The sequence below is a fragment of the Cavia porcellus genome, unplaced genomic scaffold (genome assembly GCF_034190915.1).
Source record: "Cavia porcellus strain 051 isolate PalLab524CR breed Dunkin Hartley unplaced genomic scaffold, mCavPor4.1 scaffold_3, whole genome shotgun sequence".
NCBI lineage: Eukaryota > Metazoa > Chordata > Mammalia > Rodentia > Caviidae > Cavia > Cavia porcellus.
In genome coordinates, this window is record NW_026947486.1 from 8,557,863 (window position 1) to 8,581,857 (window position 23,995).

At 35.1% G+C, this 23,995-nt stretch overlaps 1 protein-coding gene across 1 annotated transcript; it reads right to left on the bottom strand.

Moving 5' to 3' along the window:
* Nucleotides 1-235: 235 nt before the first annotated feature.
* Nucleotides 236-9,809, bottom strand: Dynlt3 (dynein light chain Tctex-type 3). Its single transcript, XM_003469375.5, has 5 exons — nt 9,684-9,809; nt 7,450-7,491; nt 3,273-3,396; nt 2,401-2,478; nt 236-2,117 (listed from the first exon to the last, which is right to left on the bottom strand). The coding sequence occupies exons 1-5, from the start codon at nt 9,711-9,713 to the stop codon at nt 2,041-2,043; spliced, it is 351 nt and encodes a 116-aa protein (XP_003469423.1). The 5' UTR covers nt 9,714-9,809; the 3' UTR covers nt 236-2,040.
* Nucleotides 9,810-23,995: the final 14,186 nt, after the last annotated feature.

Below are 23,995 nucleotides of genomic sequence, written 5' to 3' on the forward strand. Positions count from 1 at the left end.
AGCTAATAGTCACAGGTTATATTTCTTAATGATTTTTTAAATTTGAATTTTGTGTTAAAATCATAAGAGGAAAAAGATATCGATTATGTTGCAATGAGGAATAATGGATGTTACTATTTTAGTGGCATTTATTTGGCATAAGATATTTATGTGATCCCATATTCAACCCCTACCCTGTTTAGAGTAAATACAATGTCATCTTTTTAGCTAGTAAATAACCAGCCAGAAGCAAAAGTACAGTACAGAAAGATAATCTTTATTATGTTGTAACTAGAAACAGAGCAGAGAGCAAGCTCACGAGGTATAATTTGATTTTTTGAAACCAGGCTTCAAAAACAATCAAAAATGAGTCTTAACTATGCAGATATTTTGGTCACTATTATAATCTCCAGGAGCACCAAAGCCTGAGCAGCATGAGGTAACATAAAGGTAATGGCTGAAAATTTTTGCTGCATCCAAAACACAGGTCATTGTATTAAATTCTATACTTTTATTTTCTTAATCTTTTTCTTAAATGTTGAACAATTACTGTTATTCACAAGCACACAAATAGCACTCCTACAATAATACTTCCTTAATATCCTCAAGACTAATACTAAGCTTTTCTTTTCTCCAAAAATTGAACAGCTCAGGAGGCTGAGGCAGGCAAATTGCTGTGGGTTCCAGGCCAGTCTGGGCTACACTGTGAGATGATGCCTCAAAAAAAAGTAAGTGATGATTCTAGTCTCCACTATATTGTTAATGGTAATATGCAAGATTGATTTTGCTTTCAAGGTTAAATACCAGATTGACTTCGCACTTGGTGGCCAGCTGTGTACCCTAATCTTTTATCTTTTATTCTCTTAATAAATTTAAAAATAGTTCTTAAGCCCTGAGATATTAGATAGCTTGCTAATGATTGTATATTTGTATTTTAGACTTTACTCCTTCCAATTTACAGTCCCTCTAAGTTTTTAAAATTATTTACAAATGGTTGTAACTAAAACAATGATAAAATTCACTACTTGTATAGTTAAGACTACTAATAAGGCCTTTAACTAAGAGTTGCATATTTAATGCATTTTTAATTTGCTAGATACAACTCTTAAAATTATGTTCATAATTCTGTCACCAGTAAGTGCTTTTCATTTTGCTAACTCCTTTGTGGACAGCCAGACTTTTCTGCTTTCTTATAAATAACCTCTTTTTTTCTTCCCCTAAACAAAAGTGCTAGTTCTTCAACTGAACAGCTGCCAAAAGGAACTTGTATTTGAACAACACATTGATAACTGTAATGCCTAACAGAGAAATACGTTCACACAGGCATCCGATGTTTCTTTCACATGGATGAGTGGATTATAAGGCAGTTGTCTGAATCACATACTGTTCATCATATGGTATAACTAATTTTGCTTAATCAGGAATTTCAGGTTATCAGATTTAATTCAACTTCAAGTATAAATCTGAGAAATTGATTTTTTTTTTAAAAATTCATTCATCATTTCTCAGAAAAAGTGAACAAGTCAATCACTTCATACTATAACATTAGTTGTAGAAAAAAGAAGAGAATTACTTTTCACTGAATATTATACACAATTAAGTAAGGATAAGAAATAAAAAAAAAAACTTAAGAGGTGTTAGTTAATTCTTATCATTTCTCCACATCTTTCCTTGTAGCTTTTTTGGTCACATATTTATTTCCGGGAAATTGTGTAGCTGAAAGATCATGTTGTTTTCTGAATAGATTTTCTTGTCTCCTTAGGTACATAATAAGGTTAGTGAAAAGCTGGTGTAAATATAAGATTTTATTTTTTGTCATGCCATATTTCTCCATTTATTTTATTATAATATTAATTTTTCCTATGTTAATGTTTCCTATTTTAATGAATATGAGATAATCTGTTAACACACTGAGATTACTTGCTTATAATAGATTTAGTCGATAGCTTTGAAGCATATTACACACTTGTCTTCTAACATAGTAATAAGTATTATTCTTTTTGGAAAGGATACACTGACAAATTCGTAAGTTAATGGCTTTAGCCCAATATTTTTCGACGGTCACAGCACAATTGCAATGGCAAAAACATTGACAATGCAGTTCATGGTTCGATTTTCCCATCTTACGGTACAGGTTCCTGAAAACATACAGGAAAAGAACTTTCAAATATCAGTAAAATATCAAAATTACCAGGGCAATGGGCATATACACATTTTTCATACATTTTAATATTTATTTCTTCAAATCTATTATGTTTTCATATTTCATTTTTATACTGGTCTAAAGTCAAACTTATAACTAGGTTTTAAAAGCAGTAGTCTTACAGAATTTAATTACAGCTAAATAAGCATTTGATACAAAATATATTAACATTGCTAGAAAAGTTTGATGTTGTGTGAAATATCTTAAAGGTCTCTTACCATCAGATGTGGTGTCCCAAAAGCAAGAGCTGGCTGTGTGAAAGCCATATGCACTCCTCTGGACCACTGCACAAGTCACTACAAATAAAGTCACAGGATGAGGACAGTTACAGATAAAAGTCAAGACTGAAGTGTTTGAATTCAGAGTCCTAAAAACTGAAAATGTTGGACATGGTGACACATCCCTGTAATCCCAGGATTCTGGGGTGTTGAGGAAGGAGGATCCCAAGTTTAAAATTAGCCTGGGAAACAGTGATTTAGTGAGGACCTGTCTCACAAAAAGTGAGTCTGTGGGTACTGCGGATGTATCTCAGGGTGAAGGTCCCAGGCTCAGTCACCAGTGCTAAAAAATAATTTTTACAATGCTGAAAAATAACTAGTATACTAAAAAGAAGCCTCTCATCTTGATTACAATTTTAAGTCCACTGATTCCAGTAAGACTGTGGGTCACTGCTATAATCACTGATAACTGTACTACAGGAAAATTCTAGGATACACTGTATGCTCTGCTGTAGGCAGAACTGAAATACAAAAGTGGAGAAAACATTTCACTTTACAATTGAGCGTGTGACACCTCAGTCTTACAGAGAGGCATGAGATCACTGAAAGGAAAACAGATCTCAGTGGAAAGAAAACTGATGCAAATACAAAAAGGGGCTACTACCCAGAGCAAGGAGTTCAAGTTGCTTTTGAGTATGAAAAATCTTCTTTTAGGTATTATTATATACTATCTTTAAATGAATAATCAAAAGCACTTCATATCATATTAATACTTGCTTTTCATACCTCCCATTAGTTTATGGTCTCAAAATTCAGAGAAAGTCATTAGGATACAGGTGGGTGAACCAGTGAGGAAAGACGCTGATGCTTACCAATGTATTTGTAAGCTTTCCCCAGCTTAACCAAATGTGCAAGTGTTTGCTCCACTATGCTTGCAGTCCACTGATTGATATTCTTTTGATTGTAATCCTCACCTCCTAACACCCCATCCACACACTAGAAGAGGCAAACGATAGTTAAATTAGCCGAAACAAGTGAGTTTGACATAAATTGCAACAAAAATTTATTCAAAGCCTAAAGTGCATATATAACACAATAAAGAATCTTAGAAAATATGTGTCTGGTAAGTATTTATTACACATTGTCTCTCGTTGCTTAAAGAGTTTTCAAAGCATTTCCACAAGCATTACCTCATTCTGTAAAATACTATGGGTCATATAAAGATAAATATGTCAAGACTGCTGCTGTGAAGGACTTAATCTAGCAGGATGATAACAAGAAAATCTCTAATATCTACAACACAAAAAAGACTAATCATAGGTGGGAAGTTATAAAATGACTGGTATAGGAGGAGCTTAAAAAGATGATATTAATTGGTTAAGGAGTAGTTTTGATATAGTTGGGATTTAAACTAGGGCTCAGATGCTAGAAATGAGGGAGGAGATGAATTAAAAAGATGTTTCTTGTATATACTAATTATTATTTTCATTCATATTATGTAATTGCCTAGTCATAAAACAACTAGCCTAACTACCAATGAAAGTAAACAAAGATGCTTTGGCAAGAGCAAATCTAATGCCCCACAGTGCTCACATGCATTCATTTCTGACACCTGATGAAGTACACTGGCTTTAGAATCATAATCCTAGGTTTTAAGGCCAGCTCTGCACCTAGTCACTGTGTGACCTTTAGCAAGTGACTTTCATCTTCAAACCTCTATTTTATGAATCCTTACAGGAGGACAATGGCAGCATCTTATCAGGTTGTGGAGAGGATAAAATGAGATAATGAATAGCAACTGCGCAAACATAACAATTGGCACAAGGAAAGTATAATAAAGTAGAACCTGGAAAATAAAGTGTGCATTTATTTTCAGGATGTAGTTTAACATACACACACATGCACATACAAACATCCGTATGTGTGCTTTAATAGAATTACATTATAATAATGATTCATAAAGTTGCTAATATAGAATCTTAAGTTGGATAATACAAAATCTTGACTAAGAAAAGTAAAAAATACTTTAGAAAAGTTGACAAAATTAATGCGACAAATTATTCTAGAAAATTGAGCAACATGACAGATTAGGAAGGACAGGAGACTAAGGGTCAGGAGGACAGAGTTTTAATTCTAGCTTTATCACTACAAAACTGATGACTCTGGGGTTAACCTTTTGCTCTTTTTGTATGGCCTTTCCTTAATAAGAAAGCGGTTGAGTTTTGTTTATTTGGTTGTTTTTGTTCTCCTAAGTTATCAAATAGGACTATTCCAAATTCTACTCTAAAAAATAGAAAACATTATGAAGTGTGCGTCCCAATGTCAACAGTCCTGCTAATTAATACTAACTAATATCTGGTCTAACTAACCAAAACCCAAGATGCCACTAGATAATGAAATCCTTAAAAAGCTCTGTATTCCTAAGTGAAAATAAAAACACACAGCAGGTACTTATTAATGCTTGGTACTGAGGCAATATTGCTTTGATATGCTCTCTGGCATTTTTAATCAAATTCACTTTAGATTGAATTCCAGGTTAATTTGATTTATAAGTCACTTTTTCTTTGAGGATATTTTGGGAGGAACAACTTCTACTACAAACCAATAAATAAAATATATGTATATTACTAATAAATGGGCATGTCTAAAGTTCAGAAAAATACATTAGCATGGAGGTGCAGAACAGTGAATTAAAGCACGTAAAATAAGATGAGCAGGAGATAGAAAAGCGAAATAACTACAGAAAATGACGTAACTGCTTAGGAAGTACTGAAATGATTTATCATAGTGCTCACTCTCAAACTTCTCCAGTGCATCAATCAAAATGTTTCAACAACATAAAAAAGTTGGCTCAGAAGAAAGCAGGAAGAAAGAGCAAAGACATGTAGCTCAAAGCAACCTGTAGTGAACAGAGATTTCTTTGAAATCTTATGTTTCACATAAAAATTTCAAGTGAATCTTGCTTTTGACATTAATGTGTCAGTTTATATCGAAAGTATTTTCAGTTCTTTATATTTCTTAACTCTTTCTTGCAAGTACAATTTAAAATTAATACTTTAAATGTATATAGTAGCTTCCAGCACCACCTGGCCACTGCCAAGTATGTACATCCCGGGTTAAGCAGCACAGTTCTTTTAACTCAATAAAACATCAGACTAACATATACCAAAGTATACCTCCCCACTCTTTGCTTTCCCGTCCCCAATCCCATTCATCAGAGGAAAACACTTTCAGTGTACTACTGTGTATTTTTCTAAGAATTATGTATCTCCAAATAACATTTATATCTATTTGTTGTTACGATTTACAGACAACATCCATAGAACTCCTACTGTGAAAGTTGACAATTAATTTCCCTCAGGTTACCTCCCTGCTTCCTCCTATTCCTCTCTCTCAAAATGGTTAATCCACTATTTTTACTTCAGTATAGGGTGTTGACACTGTGAGGAACATTTTTCTTTTCCATTTCTGACAGCTCCTTGCACACAGATTTTTCCTTAATAACCTTGGCCTTGTATCCCAAAAGTCATTCCTTCCCATGAAGATGGAGTGAGTTATTTGGTTGCTGGGTAGCAATCACTGTTGAAGGCTTGGAAAAACATCCTGGACTTGGTTTTTTGTTACTCTTTCCCTCTCTACACAGCTCAGTGAAAGGTATCAACCTGGGTATTTCCGCTGATTAAAGCTTTCCTTGGATATCTCTTCCAATGTCTAAACTAAGCAGGAGTAAGTAACCTAGTAAGCTATCTAGATTTCATCCATAACAGGAGTGGATTTTTTTTCTGATGACTCTTTTTCTCTGGTTCAGCAATTGAGTAAGGCAGAAGGCACTAATTAAAGACACCCCATCAAAGTCCCTGCATGGTTTCTTTTATGTTCCATTGAGCAAGAATAATTTCTGTTGACATTCTATTTTGAAAAACGAGTTATCACTCTTGTCCTTTTCATTAACCTCTAATTCCAAATTTTCCTCATTTCTGATTTTACAATAATTTCTGATTTTATAATAATTAATTACTATATAATTAATTATTTGTTATATAAGAAAATGCTTCTGGATGATATGCTGCTAATACATGATTTTGAGCAATTAAAATATGGCAGGATTTTCAAATGCCTGTCTAGTCCTCTCAGACATTCAGTTGTTCCTATGTGTACAAGCCAGACCTGTCTGAGCTCTTTGCAAGCAGGTGCCCCAAGAGCAATCAGGCAGGTGAGGCGCTGCCTCAGGATGGACTGATGATGTGAACAATGCTGATTCAGCCCAGGCTCAGCGCAGTCAAGGCCTGCAAAGAAACAGGCTCCAACAGCCATATAAGACTACCTTCTGGGCTGACTCAGTTTTTTTTTCCCTAGGACTTGGCAGAGTAAAAGATGACTAAGTACTACTAAAATGATCATAATTACCTTTCCCATAGTATAATCTATACTGGTATCACTATAATAACTAAAGTTCTTCCAATAGAATTGACTCCCCAAGAGACGTTCCTTACTATTTGCTTAACAAAGGACCAGATTTCATGTTTCTGAGTTTTCTTAAGATTTTAGTTTGCCATAACATCAGTGTCTAAAAGATGTCAAGTGATTGCTTTTTTTCCTATATTGGGTTAAAACAGCAATATAATGGCCAAGGGCAGACATTCCTAGGATCTTTTATCTATATGATATAATAATGTACATAATATACATATACTTTAAATTATAAAATATGCATGCATATACACATGTATGCATTTATAGAATTAAAATTAAAATAATGGTCTACTAGAATAAAAATTATTTTATTTGAGAGACAAGATATTGATTTTAGAAAACAGAAAAACTATTTTCTAGACTAAGAAGGTTGGTCCTTAAGCATCTCTTTCACAGTAAATCTCATGATGCTCAACAACATGTTAAAAAACAGAAGCACTTCTATAGTTAGTCACTGTTTAAAATCTTGTTATTTCAGCACTAAGATTTCTAAGTAAAAACCAAAACATACATTTTTTAGAAATAGCTGCTTAAAAATCAATGCAGTAAACTTCAAAGTGGGCATGTCTAACTCACCTCTTTGATGATATTGTGGGCCTCATCAGCATTGAAGCCTACCTAAATGGGAAAGATAAAACTGCTTTCAACACAGGCTTTTACAATTTGTACATATAATAAGGCATAGAATACCCCCATCTGGCCAAGACAGGTGTTAGTGACAGGAGACCATAGTAATAGGATAAGTAACATCTAGGATGTTACTTATCATATAGATATCAGAGGATACTTATCATATAGACTTATCATAGGTTAAGTTCTATTCTTTCCTCAAACACTGAAAAAAGTACAGAATTCTTTCCTCACCTCTCTGCATAGAGATTGAGAATCACTGTATTGTAAAGTCTATGAAATATGAAGCGAGTGGTTGTAAGTATTTACTGCTATTAGTATCTTGAAAATGGTTTCAATTAAGTGAGAAAATATGACTCCTAAGAGAATACTTCATTGGTTAATTTCAATTTTGCTCCTTTAGATTAGACTAGGCAAAAATGTGGGTTTCCTGAATTAAAGATTATTACAATACTTGATCATTTAGTATTAATATCACTTTAACACTATAAACTGGTCCCCAAACTTAAGTCTTTTCCTTGGAGTAGCTCTTTAGGCTCCTGAATTAACAGCAACTGTCAATGACATTCAAGTATCCCAGAGCACAGAACCAGGTTATGTGATAAGACTGAAATCCAAACCAAGACACTTCAGGTAATGCAAGAGTCATTTCCATGGAGATTATTTTCAAGTGCTTATGGTATCAGCAATTTGGAAAAAAATACTTTATACAAGTTAAAATTACTTTTGATGGTAATTCTGAAATTAGATTTTGAGTTTAGATGTAAAATTTTTTAACTCATTTGACTCTCTAGAAGTTTTCCAAAAACAAAGAATAAAATATTACTTCTAAATTTTTAGTATTATGAAAAGTTTTACTAAGTAGTAAGAGTACTACTATTCAATGAGTATTATGAGGTTTTACATTTTACCCCTATTAAAATTAATTTTACCATAAATCATGTCCTTATCTGCTGTCAAATTTGGTCTAGAAATCAAAAGATACCCATTTCAATTTGGAAAGTCACCTAATAATCTAATAATCTGCCTGCACACTGCGCTACATCTCCAGTCTTTTTTTTTTTTTTTTTTTGAGACAGGGTCTCACTATGTCATTACATTCTCCAGGCTGGAATGGAACTAATGATCCTCCTGACTCAGCCTTCCAGACTTCTGGGATTATAGGCATGCTACACCTGATCCGGCTTCAAATTTTTATTTTCTAAAATTAGACTATCACTAACCTCTAACTATGTATGGTACCTGTGACCCAAAATTAATTAAATGTGGTTTCAGCTTCTGCAGAAAGCCCATATCCTAAAAGATTACCACTGAACCAGAAACCCCTTCCAAGGATCAAATATATTGCTTTACGTTGCATCTCTGCTACAGAATTGTTTATATTTTTCTGCATCCTTCTCCAGTGGCCATCACTGTAAACAAAATGCCTTTGTCTATCCTGCCCTTGTAGGCTGTCACACGTTATCCTGGGATTCAATAGGCCCCACCCTTTAAGTAGCTACAAAGAGGTTAGAGCTGTTGCAGTTTTGTCAGAGGCCTGAATTAAAAACGAGCATCTGTCCACTCCAAGCAGTTTTAACTTAGGGCATTTCAGTCGCCATGAAGTCACAGTTCGCATTAGTAATAGGTAACATCTGACACCATGAGATGATGAAGCTTAGGAAACCTGAGTTAGTAAGCAAAGGCTCCTAATCTGTAAAGTACCTCCTTCCAACCCCTCCTCCCTACCCGCAGGAGCGAGTTCCCAGGAGCAGGCGCGGCTGTGCCACCAGGGCCCCAAGCTGCTGGGCTCGGGCACCTGCTTCTGAGGACTCCAAAGAGCGGAGGAGGCAGCGGGAATACCGGTTTCCAAGGCCAGTTTGAGAGACGGGCGGGGCCCGGCAGTCCATGTTCATGTTTTCCCCATCTTTGCTAAAACCCCAAAGCCTGATCCGAGAGCTTCCGGCCTCCTCAGTTTCCCAGTCAGTCCACCCTTAGGATCTCGGGGGCCGGAGTACGGCGAAGAGGACTGGGGACGGGAGAGGCTGATCCCCGGCCCAGCCCAGAGGACCCGGGTTCAGAGGACACCGCATCCCACCACTCTGGGCTGCCCTGAGCTGGGAGACCACCCCACAGGGACCCCGCACCAAGGCGGGCGGGGGCGGGGGCGGGGGCACTTCCAGGCGCCCGAGGGGCGGTACCTCGTCGCTGTGGCGGTGGTACTCCTCCATGGTGGCTCCGACTCTCACCGGGGGCGGAGCAACGCGCCTGTCGAGCTCCGCGGCCGCGCAGTGGCCTCCGGGGAGGCCCCGCCCCCTTTTATAGCCAGAGGCCTTACCCCTTCGCGTGCCCCGCCTTTGTGTCGTGATGGTTCCACCCAGCGAGAGACCTGGGGCGGGCTGGGGGATGGGCTTGGGGTTGGGAGTTAGGGGAGACTTCTAAGTAGGCAGCGTGGGAACTTTTTCCCTGTTGTTTATGTTCGCCCTTTCTGAAAATAAAATCTGGTTGTTAAAGACTTAGGAATGGTGCCAGTGTGGATAAGGTGAAGTGACCTCCTGTCATCCTGTCTAGACTCTACACATTGGCTTAGTGCTCTTTGCTGTGGTTCTTTGAACATAATTTGCTCATTCACCGTAATCCAGCAAATGTAGTTTAAAAACTAGTGAACAAGCAACTTTGAGATGCTATCTACTAGCTATGTTTCCTAGAAAAATTATCACCCCTACTCACTTGTTTTCCATAAGAAAACATAATCATGCCTATCAGATGCAATGCTATATGCACAATACCTAAAGTAAATGCTCCTGCATCCCTCTTCCTCCAAGATTATGTATAAAGAAATTTATAATTTATGAAGGAAAAGGCAGAATATACTAAATTATAAACCTTAGCAGAAACATGAATACATGTATTTTAAAATTTCTAATTTTCAGATGATCCTAAATTTTTCCTCAAAACCTCACTAATTCAGAAGGTTGGATTGTTTTATTACTCATTGTTTCAAGATTAAACTGGTGCACAGAGTATTTAAGTAACTTGCCTAAGGTCATATATTCATTAAGTGGTAGAAGAAGGACATAAGCACAAGTAGTGTAGCCGGGCAGCAGAGCCAAGTTCTTAACATGTGCGACCTTCCTATTGCTGTGGAATTACCACAAATTTAGTGGCCTAAAGCATCAAACTCTTATCATTTTACATTCTAGAGATCAGATTCCAAAAACGCTCAGAGGACTGTTTCTTTGGGGGATTCAGAGAGGCAAAGTTCTTTTTTTTTTTTTTTTTTTTCTGTTTACAGCTTCTAGAAACTGCCTACATTTGTTGTCTCATAATTTCTTCCTCTAAACCTGGAAACATCTCTCCTCTCAGTGTCACATCTGTAAAGTGTCACATATATAAAGATAGCATAGTCATAGGTTCTGGAAATTCCTATCTGGACAATTTTTGGGAAAGGACAACATTTAGCCCAGCACAACAACTTTGCTATGTTGTCCCACAAAATCATAATTGAAAGATTTATTACTTTTTGTGTGCAACTCTTACTTTAGAGGTGAAACAAGCATTGAGAGGGATGAAATAACTTATAAAAGGGCACATAGTTGTTAATCAGACTCCTGGGCTTTTGAATCTCAGGACCTTCCATTTCATTCTTTCATTTAATGTCACAAATTGAACCAAATAATGCATTTACTTGACAATGTGCAGTTACTGATTCTTTAAGTTTTCTGTTACTGCAGAAAAGTGATTGGTATTCATAAAGGAAGCAGATCCTCTTTCAAGGTTTTTTTCTTACTGTTATTATTCTTTGAGAAATTATAAAATTCTGCTTATCAAGAGGCTTAGTGATAGCTTTGTGAACACCAAAATTACTTACCTAAAAAACTGCTTTGTGTCTGGATGTATCAATGTCTGACAGCTGCCATGAAAGCAACAAGGACCATATTATGACATTTTCAGTTTTTGTTATATGGTAGAATATAGTAAACATAAAGTGAGGTGATGAAATGTTGCTCCATTTATTATCTCTATGTAAAAAAAATTACTCCAAAATTCAGGAGCTTGCTAACTTTATTTTATTACGTTCATGAATTCTATTAGTCAGAAGTTTGAACAAGGCTTGACAGATATCAAGAGATCTTTATTCCATGATACCTGGGACCTCAGCTGCGAATATATATGTAAAGACTTCCAAATAAAATATGTTCAAATGTCTTAATGAGACTCTTGACCTTGCTTTCATGAATATAACATTTTAAAATTATGTGTTTTAAACAGATATGAGTAATTCCTGTTGAAGTTTTTAATAATTATTTTCTACAAATCTTAATAAATTTTATTGTTGAGGAATCTTCTTCACAGAAATATCGAATAAAACATGTAGACTCACGTTATAAACCATTCAAGTTTTATTTCCAGATTTCTTTAGAGTGGTGGTGGAATTAATTAGGTCCATCCCTTTCACTGACAACTATAAAGAATGAACAAAACATAACAGGCAATTGCTCTAGGGAATTGGAGCTCTGAGACTGTGAACAAGTACGGATATAAGATCTAGTATACGAATGAAACCAAGAAGGCAGAGCATGGCATTTGTGACGACTTTTCACCTTGTGGGGAGAAGATACTAAGCTTTTTGCTTATGGGCCAACAGGTAAGAGAAATACATTCCATGACCTATGAATAATGGGAATTATGGTAAATAATCATACTTTGAATTGAAATTTTAAGGATTAAGTTCTTGGAGTGAAACACTAGAATTTTATCTTGCAGGGATGAAGCTCAGTTTTAAACCACTTGACTCCCTAAAATTGAACTGAGAACTAATGCCTCTGGGAAACTTCCAGAAACAAATGGAAATTTTCTCCTGAGGAGTAAAATATTATCTTAGGGATAAAATTAGATAGATAAATTTTCACATATAATATTTGCACAAGAAACTTTAGGCACATAAAGAAACAAAACATTACAATAACCCAAAAGACAATACAAACAATTCAATCAAGGATCTAGATAGTGGTGTTACCAGAAATAGACTTTAAATATGTAAATTTACTTTATTCAAGGAGATAGAATACAAGACTGAGAATTTCATCCAAAGCACTAGTCACTATAAAACTATCCAGTGGATTTTTTTAAAGATACGGTCTTGCCATGTAGTTCAGGCTGTCCTTGAACTCACTCTGTAGCTCAGGCAGGCCTCAAACTTGTGGCATTCCTCCTGGGTCAGCCTCCCAAGTTCTAGGATCACACACCTGCACCACCACGCCCAGTGAAATGGAATTTCTAGAAGTGCAGTAACGACACAACAAAACAAAACCTTTCCAAACCTTAATGGATGGGTTTTACATTAGTGGAGACAGTACTGAGGGTTTAATTAGTGAAGTTTAAAAAATAGTCAGAACATTAAAAATAAAGCCCAGAGATATAAATAAATGTAAAATGTAGAAGAAAGCATAAGTACAAAATGAATACCTTGAGAAAATTTAACATACATAATTGACTATCCAGGAGAGTAGATAGGAGTAATATTTGGATAAAATAATATATTTGAAGACCTTTCAATGATTAATACATTCATTAATTACAGTCTTTATGAAAACCAGTGAATTCTTTTAAAATCTAATACTCAACAAGGATTAATTTAAAATGGTGTATGTTATAAATATATATTACTATAAATTGTAAATAGCTCAGGAACCTGACATACTTTATTCTTTTCTCCCTAAACATCTAACTTCTTTCCAAAGTACAGGGGCAGGAATCATAGCATCTATTCCATGCAACTTGATGGCCTTTTCCTTTTAATCACTGACTTACATGAAGGACACCAGTTGCAGCTATGTTTTCATTTCAGGTGATTGTATGACCAACTTATTCCCACATTCAAATGATACAGTAACTGATTGGACTTTTCTGTATGTCAAGCAGTGCATTTCACGCTGTGCATCCCGTATATTTTGTGTCCCTGTAATTACAGGTTCAATTAATGTCATCAGAATAATGGCTCAGTTTCATGTGGCACAGCTATAAGATATGAAGGACTTCTTCAAATCTTCTGTGAAAGCCTTCTTATTCTTTGATTTATGCTTTTCATCTTATATTCATAAGTCTTAATTTATATTTTCCCTATATATGTTTAAGATAAGCCACCAAGTGATTCTGCAATGTTTATTAAAAATCTTGTTGTCACAGAGACTAAGTGCTACAGTTACTCAACGTCTGTTATGCCTTGCCTCCACCTGCGTTTCATCTTTGGAGGTGAGATGAGTTAATTATAGTGTGACTTCATGCAATGAATTACTTATTCCCCATGTTTTCTCAGCAAGAATATTTTCTGTGAACTCCTTAAATCTATGAGCAATTCCTTTCCAGAATTTCACTGTGAGGATCTGAGTCTGCTTTCTAATATCCTGTATTAATCAAGGTTCTTCAGGGAAACAGAACCAGTAAGATGTGATGTGTGATGTGTATGTGTGTGTGTAAAGAGATTTATCTTAAGGAATTGGTTCACATAATTATGAAAGCTTAGTAGGTTCAAAAGGTAATAAGATAGGCCAAACTGGGTGCAGACTCAGAAAACAGCTGCAGTTTGCAATTAAATTTCAAAGGCGGTCTACTTTAAAACCAGGAGAAGCCAATTTTGCAGATAAAATCCAAAGGCTATCCTTTCTGGTGAAGGATTTCCTTTTGCCCTATTCAGGCATTCCACTGATTGAATAAGGCATTCTCCTATATGGAGGGTAATCTTCATTACTCAGAGTTCAAATATACCCAAATATAAATCTCAATCAGAAACATCTTCACAGAATTATCCAAAATAATATTTCACTGCATAGCTGGGCACTGTGGCATAACCGAGGTGATACATAAATTAATCATCAGCGAGTTGTTCTGGTACCAATTACCACAACAGTCAGGTTGCCAAGAAGCAGATGGCAAACTCAAATTGGCACAAATCAAACAATTTACAAAGGAGCTAATTCAAAGGTGTAAAATAAGTGATGGTATGAGAACCTGGTCTTTGTAACAGTGCAGCTGTCATAACTATTACAGCCAGAACTTTGACAGGAAAGAAGTTTAAACAATCAGACAGACAGGTCCACTTTAAAAGGATTATTAAATGTTGTCAGAATATAGAAAATCCAGAGTGACCTCCCACAAAGTGAATCAGAAGGAAAATTATCCGATCTCTACTCCCTTTCTCTGATCTTCAACTCATATTTCCCATTGGCTGAATTCAACTGGATATTAGAAAGATGGAGAGTAATTATATTCATATAGGTCAGTGACTGAAGACTTAGCTCAGTGGTTGAGCTCTTGCCTAGCAAGTACAAGGCCTCCTGGTTTAATCCACAACACAAAAATAACAAAAGCATATAGATCATCTTCCCAAGACAAAAAGTAGGGTTGAATCTGGACTGGGAGGGGCAGGGCATTTCTAGAACAGATCTTGAACCATAGATCCAACAATCCTTAGGAGGTGCAAGTAGAGTTTTAAAAACAATGTATTTTTACACATCTTAGAAAATGGCTAAACCCTAAAAAGGAAAAATTGTAAAATAGCACTCCCTAAAGTTACATTGAAAAATCCAACTAGAAGACTGATAATGACTTCCCATAGAAACAGTGGAAACAGCATATTTGCCTTTAAAGACACCTTGAAAATTTTGACACCTTGAAAATTATGAAAGAAAATACTGTGAATTTAAAATGCCTACCTAGCAAAATATCCTTCAAAAATGAAAGTAAAATAAGAATTTCAAGCAAATAAAAATAGAGAAAATCAGTCACCCACAGAAGCACTGATCAAAAAATATAAAAGTCTATTCTTTAGTAAATGACATGATCAGAGAAAAGAATTTGGAAAATATAGGAGGAAAGAAGCAATAACAGCTGGGGATTTAACACAGTGGCTTAAGTGCCTGCCTGGCAAGCACAATGTCATGAGTTTGATCCCTAGCACAAAAAAAAAAAAAAAAAAAAAAAAAGCGTAATAGTAGGGTGTGATGATGCACACCTGTAATACCAGTACTCAGGAGACCGAGACAGGAGGATTGCTGCTAGATTGAGGTCAGCTTGGACAACAAAGTGAGTTAAGGCCAGCTTGGATGACACAGTGAGACCTTGTCTCAAAAAGACCAAAAAAAAGTAGTAATTAAAGTGGCAAATCTGTAGATGAATATAATGATTATGAACTCTATTAAGCAATGATTGTAATACCTGATAAAATTTATAATACATATCAAATTCAAGCAAAATAACTATACTATACAAATTAAAAGCAGGACAATTTGAGTTAAAGTGTTTAAAGGCTCTTTCATTGTCTAAGAACTGAGTATACATGTCAAGTATTATTTATTATATACTGATAGTTCAATGATGCATTTTGCATAAAGCAAGCACTAAAAACCAGGATTTTTGTGCAGATTGTTCAAAGCTAAAAGAGTGGAAAAACAGGATCTCAAAAATACCCTCAAGCTATGCCATTAACCCAAAAGAAGGAAAGAAAGGGAAAGAGAAAAAGGAACATGGGGTAGGAGGGGATGATAAGTAAAAATAAAAACATCTTAGATTATAATAAATAATAGCCAGTGTAGTGGCACAGATATATAATGGCAGCACTCTGAGAGGCTGAGGCAGCAAGACTGCAATTTGAGCAGTCTCAAAATAAAACATTAAAAGGGTCTGGGTATGCACTTCAGTGCAAAGACCCTGTATTCAAACCTCAAGAACCACCCCTTTCATACACAATCATGTGTTCCTTTTGAAAGTTTAAAGGTGGAATAAAATATACCCCACTGATATGATGTTTACAAAAGACACACTAAGTATACCAAGGATGCAAAATATTTTAAAATAAAAGAATGGAAAAAGATAAACCATGAAAATTATCCAGAATTCTAGGGCAAAAAATATTACTAAGATGAGAGGTAAGTTTCATAATGGTAAAAGGCAACTTACCAGTTAGACATAACAGTCTCAAAATTTAGGCACCTAAGTTGTTTCAAAGCATGGGAAGTAAAAGTCAGTTGAGCTAGAAGATGAAATAAACACGTTTGTGAAGGATTTTAATGATACTCAACACATCAAGCTAGACCCAAAAATGCATCATAAAGTGTATACGAGATTTGAACAACATGATCAACATATATAATTAACTTGTGTGGTATTCTGAACACAACTGCAGAACACACAATTTTTTGAAGTACAAGAAAACTAGATTACATTGCTAGGAAATTTGTTTTATTTTATAAACAATGATTCAAATACAGTGATGGATATAATGCTTACTTATTTTGCAGTTAACAGTCCTTCATTCACAAACCACAGAGAAATATATACACCCATAAGAAGTCTTTTCCACAATGAAAAATATTTACTTTGTTTCAGAGCTATTTATCTTTGAGGACTATAATTCATTCATCAAGTTACATGGTAACACTTTGAGAATGAAAAAAATTTTAGACTTGTGGGAGTCACTTAAAATCATAGCTGTTATTCTTGTCACTAGTAAACTATCATATGTTAGGTAAATAATGATGAACTTATCCAATTGGTTATGCTAAATCTGCTTCCCTAGAGATTCTGTTCTATGCATCAGTTTTTATAAACCTCCTGTATTCAGTATTTTAGCCATTCTAGTTAAGAATTACTCAGCATTATTTCAAGGCCTTTGTAATATCTGGTGCAGTATGACAGAATGAGTTTTCTTCTATGGAACAAAGCATCATTGAAAAAGAAATTACAAAGTAATATATATTTTTTTCTAATTACTAGAATGGATTATCAAGAGAAGAACACTAATTACCTTACTTAAACACTGATCAACAATGGGGCAGAGAATAAAAGATATAAATAGAGCAGGAAGCTGCTATGCAGAGATGTAAGCTCGTCTCTAATATATTTGAGAGGACAAATGTCCTGATGCAGAAGATTGTTCTTATTATGTAATCAATCTTTGAAGTACTAATATAAAATAAGAGTTTTTAATCCTGGATGCAAATCAGAATCACAAAAGGACTTTTTAAAAAGTATGTATATTAGACTTCATTCCCCGAGATTCTACACTAGTAGTTTTTCAAAACTTTCCTAGATTATAATTATAATATGCAATCAGGGTTAAGAACACTTGGTATAAATTTTCCTTACTCTGGATGTTATTAAAAGAAAATAATTTTGCTTTTTTTTTTCAGTACTGCAGATCAAACTCACAACCTCACACTTGCCAGGGAGGCACTTATACTGCTAAGCTAAATCTCTGGCCCTAAATTTACTTTTTACATATACATACATACATACACACACACACACACACACACACACACACACACACATATATACATATATATATACTTATACATGTATTTATTCACATATATTCATTTACAATCTGTATGTATATATGCGTAGGATATATACATCTGCACATACATATGCATATATTTCTATGTGCTATATGACAGTTATAATTGTTAGAAAGTTGTGGCTTAAGCAAAGTAAGGGAATAAAGATTAACTGGTGTGAGGATATTCTAGGTAAGGTGATGAGGGAATGCTTCCTGAGAAAATTACGATTAGATAATCATTTGATTGACAAAGAAATTAGATAAAAAGTAGATTAGAGATTTGGAGGGAGGGCAATGTATTTCCTCAGTATGGGTAAAGGAATGAATAAGGAAAAGATGTTAGGATTTTAGGCAATCTGATTGGGTCATATACTTCTAAATTGAAGCAAGTCATCAAGGTTACAAGTTCTAGACCATTTTGATTCTTGGAAGTACATGCAGAAGAGTAGGGTTAACCTGGGTTGGGAGTTTTCACATAATTTTGACTAAGGAACATTTGTTCTTCAGTGTTCAATGAGGCTTTGAAGTCATTTCAGGTACAGAGATTGAGCTGATAGATTGGAGATTCTAAGCTGGCTGACTAGTGTTAGGTAGTGAAAAATGATGAGATCAGTAGTTTTCTTTTTCTTTTTTGAGACAAGATCTCTCTGTGTAGTTCAGACTGGTCTCCTGCCTCAGCCTCCCAAGTGCTGGATTACAGGCATGTGCCACCACGACCGGTAAGGGATCAGTGGATTTGAAGTCTGAATGGAGTCAAAGAGTTACTGATGTGACATTTCTAGAAGGAAGAGAGAAAAATAATAATGGTCAGAACGTCAGGAGCTTTAAAATTAAATATTATTGTGGCCAACTTTAAGCAGTAAAGGGTATGATCTCCTTATTGGTGCCTTCCTTATATTCTACTGTGAGCATTACAGTCAGGAGAGGAGTACAAGAAGTTTTGTATCAGCATCACAGATGGAGGACAAGGTTTTATCAAGTTCTATAAAAATGGTTTGAGGTCTTTCTGTGAGTTTTTGACACATAGGTTTGTATGAATGAATATGCACAGTGGACTGCAAAGCCTACAGTCTTGTACTCCAGTTGGCATATCAAGTAGGAAAAACTAAACAGGCACCAGGAAAGCAAGGAAAAGATGACTTTTCCACAAAGGTTTTTCATAGCCATTTTCCTTATTGCTGGGGCAAAGTATCTGACATCTACAGCTTAAAGGTGGAGAGGTGTGCTTTGATTCATGTTTACAGTCCCTAGTTGATTGGGTTCAAGACAGAAGTTGCCAGGGCAGAAGTTACTCAGGTCAGGGAAGCCAAGAAACAGAGAGAGAAGGGAGGAGCCGGGGAGGGAGTGACCTATCCCCTCTGATCAGATCCTGCCTCTTAATAGAAGGTCAGCTATAGCACCCCCACTCTCTAATCACCTTCCAAACACTCGAGGCTTTGGGGCCATTTTAAATCTAAACTATAATGAGGTTGTTCTCTTTCCCGCAGTCTCATAGATTCTATATGAGACATCTGTCTTATAACATTTCCTCTTTTTTTGCTCTTGTCTCTGCCATACATTTTTATTATGATTTAGTACTCATTCATGCACAAAAAGACAAAACTATATTTATGTCGTTGGTTTGATCGATTCAAACAATATAATTGAATAACAATCATAAGAATATTTTGGCTAAGATTTGGGGGCTTCTTTGTGTGTGTGTGTTTAGTCCCCCCTATTTCTGTCATGTCTATCCAGCATTGTAATTTTTGAACCCACTTGTTTAATTAAAATTCTACTTGTGTTATGGATAGTACATGATGTACTTTACTCACATATCACAGACTAGTTTAAACGTACCCAAGTCTCAGACAATTTCCTTCCTCTGCAGAGGAAAAAAAAAACATGTTTCTTATTTAGTGTCTGTCTTTTCATGGAAAAAAATGCTGACCTTCTGATTCAGGGTATATAATCTGACCCTGTTTGTCTGTGATGGTGCTTTATTATCCTAAAGGGAACTATAAACCACTTGGAAATAAAGGCACTGCATGAATCGGTTCTGTACTGTTTCAGGAAAAGAGCAGGTGCAAGGAGACCCATTTAGTCTTATCCAGTCTTAATTTCTATGATTCTTCTAACTGTGTCCTATGAAGGACATTTCTCAGTGCTTTGAAAGAGCTAGAGTAATATATTTATGTGCATAAAATGGCTTCATTAAGTTTTCTCACTTTGCTCATCAAAAATCTGCAGCCTTATAAGAGGAAATGATTCACTGTCAAAGTCTGTATGCTAATAACCCTCTTCATAGGCAAAGCACATTTTAAATATTTATTCATAGGCCAGATGAGGCCTTATAAAGTGGTTAATTTTAAAACAAAATGACTTTTTTACAGTGAGAAAAAGATGCTGAATATGAATAAAATGAGCATTTTTGTTACGGTTGCCATATAACAACATTTGCATAAGCACCAGGGCCAATCATGTATTGTTTATTCAATGCAGCCCTAGTGTTCAAATGCATACTCAAGTGTAAATATGTAGAGATTGACCTCAGTTGACATTAAGGGATTGTCAATGAATTTCCCATAATGAAAATATCATTATTGTCCATATATTTTAGGCAAGGACATGGATGGTGGAGATATTGATCAATGTAATTAACCACATTTCTTATTTCTTAATTCCTAATGTATAGAAATTTGGGATTGGTGTTGATTTAAATGTTTCAGTGATTTGTTTCTAAGACATACGAACACTTCAAAAACAATACAAGCTATTTAAGGAGGTATTTCTGCCTAGAGTTTTATATCTATCCTTTTTTAATTGAAGTTCATTGGTACAATTTAAGTATATATAATGATCACATTCATCATAAAGAACTTGAACCTGTACATAATATACCTTAACTTGTCTTTCCCCCCTCTCATTCCCTGCCCCTCCCTTCAATTCCTCTTCCTCTCCTTATTTACAGAATTCCATTATATCCTTCTTTACACAATTCAGTTTTCCCTTCCTTCCTTTCTCCCTGCTCCTTACTAGTTCCCCTTTCATTGTGATCAATTTCTTCCCATTTCACTATCTTTCATACAATTTGGTTCTTATTTACACTGTCAGTATCTCATACCACTGAGGCAATGTGATATTTACTTTTGTGTCCCATTTATTTCTCTTCAGAGTGGTCTCAAGATCCACATATTTAGCAAAAATACGTCTCAAATTTATCCTTCATTATGGTGGAGTAGTACTCCATTTAATAAAAAAACACATCTTTTTATCTATCCAATGATTTATGGACATTTAGGCTGTTCCTAAGATTTAGCTATTACAAACTATACCACTACGAACATTGATGCACACATATTGCCATGGCGTGATGCTTTTAATCCTTTTGGGAAAATACCAAGAAGGGGGTAGCTGTGTCAAATAAGACCTCTAGTCCCACTCTTTTGAGGAGTCTCCACTTGATTTCCACAGTGGTTGAATCAGTTTATACTCCGACCAGCAGTAGAAGAATCCCTTTTCCCTACAGCCCCAGCATGATTCGTTATTGGTTGAATTTTTGATGATAGTCCTTCTTTCTGGAGTAGATGGAATTTCAGCATTGTTTTAATTTGTAACTCTAGAATGATCAGTGATTTTGAACATTTTTTTTCATTTATTTTCCACTTACACTTCTTTTTTTTTTTTTTTTTTTTTTTGTCTTTTTCGTTTTTATCGGTACCAGGGATCGAACTCACGACTGCCTGCTTGCAAGGCAGGCGCTTATGCCGCTGAGCTAAATCCCCAGCCCTCCACTTACACTTCTTAATCTAAGAAGTGTGTATTTGTTTAAGAAGCCTATTTTTTGGATTTGTTCTTTGAATATAGGGGATCTGACTTTGTTTTTCATGTTTTATATTTTCTAGATAATAGTATTTTAAGGAGAAAATGGCTAAAATTTTTTCTCAAAGTGTGCATTGTTTACTCACTCTAGTGGTGATTTCTTTTTTGTGCAAAACCTCTTTAATAAAATGAGATCCTTTGTGGTATTTCTCATGTGATCTGGGTTTGTTCATGAAGTCTCTGTCTATACTTATACTTTCAAATTTTCTACCTATTTTCAATTCCAGAAGATTTAGAGTTTCTGTTGTAATATTTAGGTCTTTGATGCATTTTGATTTTAGTTTAGTGATTGGTGACAGACATGGGTCTGGTTTCAGTCTTTGGCACATGGCAAGGCAGTTTTTACAGTATTATTTATTCATGAAGCTATCTTTCTCCCAGTGAACATATATGACTCCTTTGTCAAAGATCAGGTGGCTGAAGGTGTTTGGAATTGTTTTTGCATCTTCTAACCTGCCATTGATCCTCTGGTCTGTATTTTTTCCCAGAACTATGATGTAGCTCTGCAGTGTAACTTCAAGTAAGGCATTGTGATGACTCTTGACTTGCATTTATTGCACAGAATTGCTTTTGCTTTTTGAGTTCTCTTCCGGTGACAAATTAGAGGATTGTTTTCTCTAATTCTGTGAGGTATGTTAATGGCACTTTGATTGAGATTGCATTAAATCTGTATAATAATTTTGGGAGTGTGATCATTTTTATCATGTTGGGTCTTCCTACTCAAGAGCAAGGAATATCTATTTTCTGATTTCTTCTTATATCTCCTTTTTAAGAGTAGTACTATAGATTTAAATACAGAGATCCTTTATTTCTTTTGTTAAATTTATGCCTAAATATTTAATTTATTGAAAGCTATTGTGAAAGGGATTGCTTTCCTGATTTTTCCTCAATGAGTTTGTTACTTGTGTGCAGGAATGCTATTGATTTTTGAGAATTAACTTTACATTCACCCATATTATTGTATTTGTATATCAAATATAGAAATATTTGTTAGAGTTTTGGAATCTTCTATGTAGAATATCTTGTAATCTGCAAATAATGACAATATAACCTCTTCCTTTCCTATCCTTATTCTTTTATTTCTGTCTCTTGTCTAGCTTCTCTGGCTAATGTTCTGAGATCTATGTTGAATACAAGTAATGATAGTGGAAATATTTGTCTTATTCCTGATTTAAGAGTAAAATCTCTCAATTTTTGACCTATTACTATAATGTTGGCTATTGGTTTGCCATAGGTAGCTTTTATCAGATTGAGATAAAGACCATCTATTCCAACTTTCTGTTGGAATTTTTTTATTAACAATGGGTTTTCTCTATTGTGAAGTACTTTTTTTGCATCTATTGAGATGATCATGTGGTTTTTGTCTTCTGCTCTGTTGATGTGGTGTATTACATTTATTGATTTGTATATGTTGGACCACCTCTGCATTCCTGGGATGAATCCCATTTGGTCATCCTGTATAATTTTCTTGATGATTTGCTGCATTCTGTTTGACAGTATCTTACTGAGGAGAGATTGTCCGGTAGATTGGCCTATATTTATCTTTTTTGGTTAAATCTTTCTCTGGTTTTGATATCATGGCAATATTTGCCTGCAGGACTGAGTTAAGGAATGCTACTTTTCTTTCAATTTTACTGAAGATTTTGATGAACAATGGCATCAGATCTTGTCTAAATTGCTTGTAGAATTTATCAGTGAATTCATTAGGACCTGAACTTTCCTTCATTGGCAAGTTTTAATTACATTTTAAATTTCATTAACTGATATTAGGTTATTTAGAATTCTTATGCAGTCTTGATTCAACTGTGGTAATCCATATGTTTCTAGGAATCTGTACATCTTTTTCTGTGTTTTCTATTCTATTATAATAAAGGCTTTTGAAATAAGTATTGATGGTCTTCTGAATTTCCATAGGATCCCCAATGATTTCCTCCTTTTCATTCCTAATTTCATGAATTTGAATCTTTTCTTTTTTTGATAAGATTGGCTGAGAGTTTATCCATTTCATTTAATCTTTCATAGAAACAACTCTTGGATTCCTTAAATTTTATACAATTTTCTTAGTCTCAATGGCACTAATTTCTGCTGTGACCTTTATAATTAATTACCTCCTTTATATGTGCTTTGGGCTTGATTTACTCTTCTTTTTTAGAAGGTTGAGGTGCAACATTAGGTTACTTATATGAGCTGGTTCTGTTTTCCTGATGTGAAGATTCACTGCTATAAATTTCCCCTCTTAGAACTTCTTTCATTATGCTGTAGTTTCTGTCAGGATGTCTCCCCAAAGCCTCATGTGGTCATGGTGGTGGG

Bases quoted from the DNA above. Each gene is read 5' to 3' on its own strand.
- Dynlt3 (XM_003469375.5), bottom strand. From the start codon at position 9,713: ATGGAGGAGTACCACCGCCACAGCGACGAG. The intron at 7,492-9,683 runs GTACCGCCCCTC...TTTCCCATTTAG, and splicing joins ACCACCGCCACAGCGACGAG to GTAGGCTTCAATGCTGATGA. The intron at 3,397-7,449 runs GTGAGTTAGACA...TGCCTCTTCTAG, and splicing joins CCCACAATATCATCAAAGAG to TGTGTGGATGGGGTGTTAGG.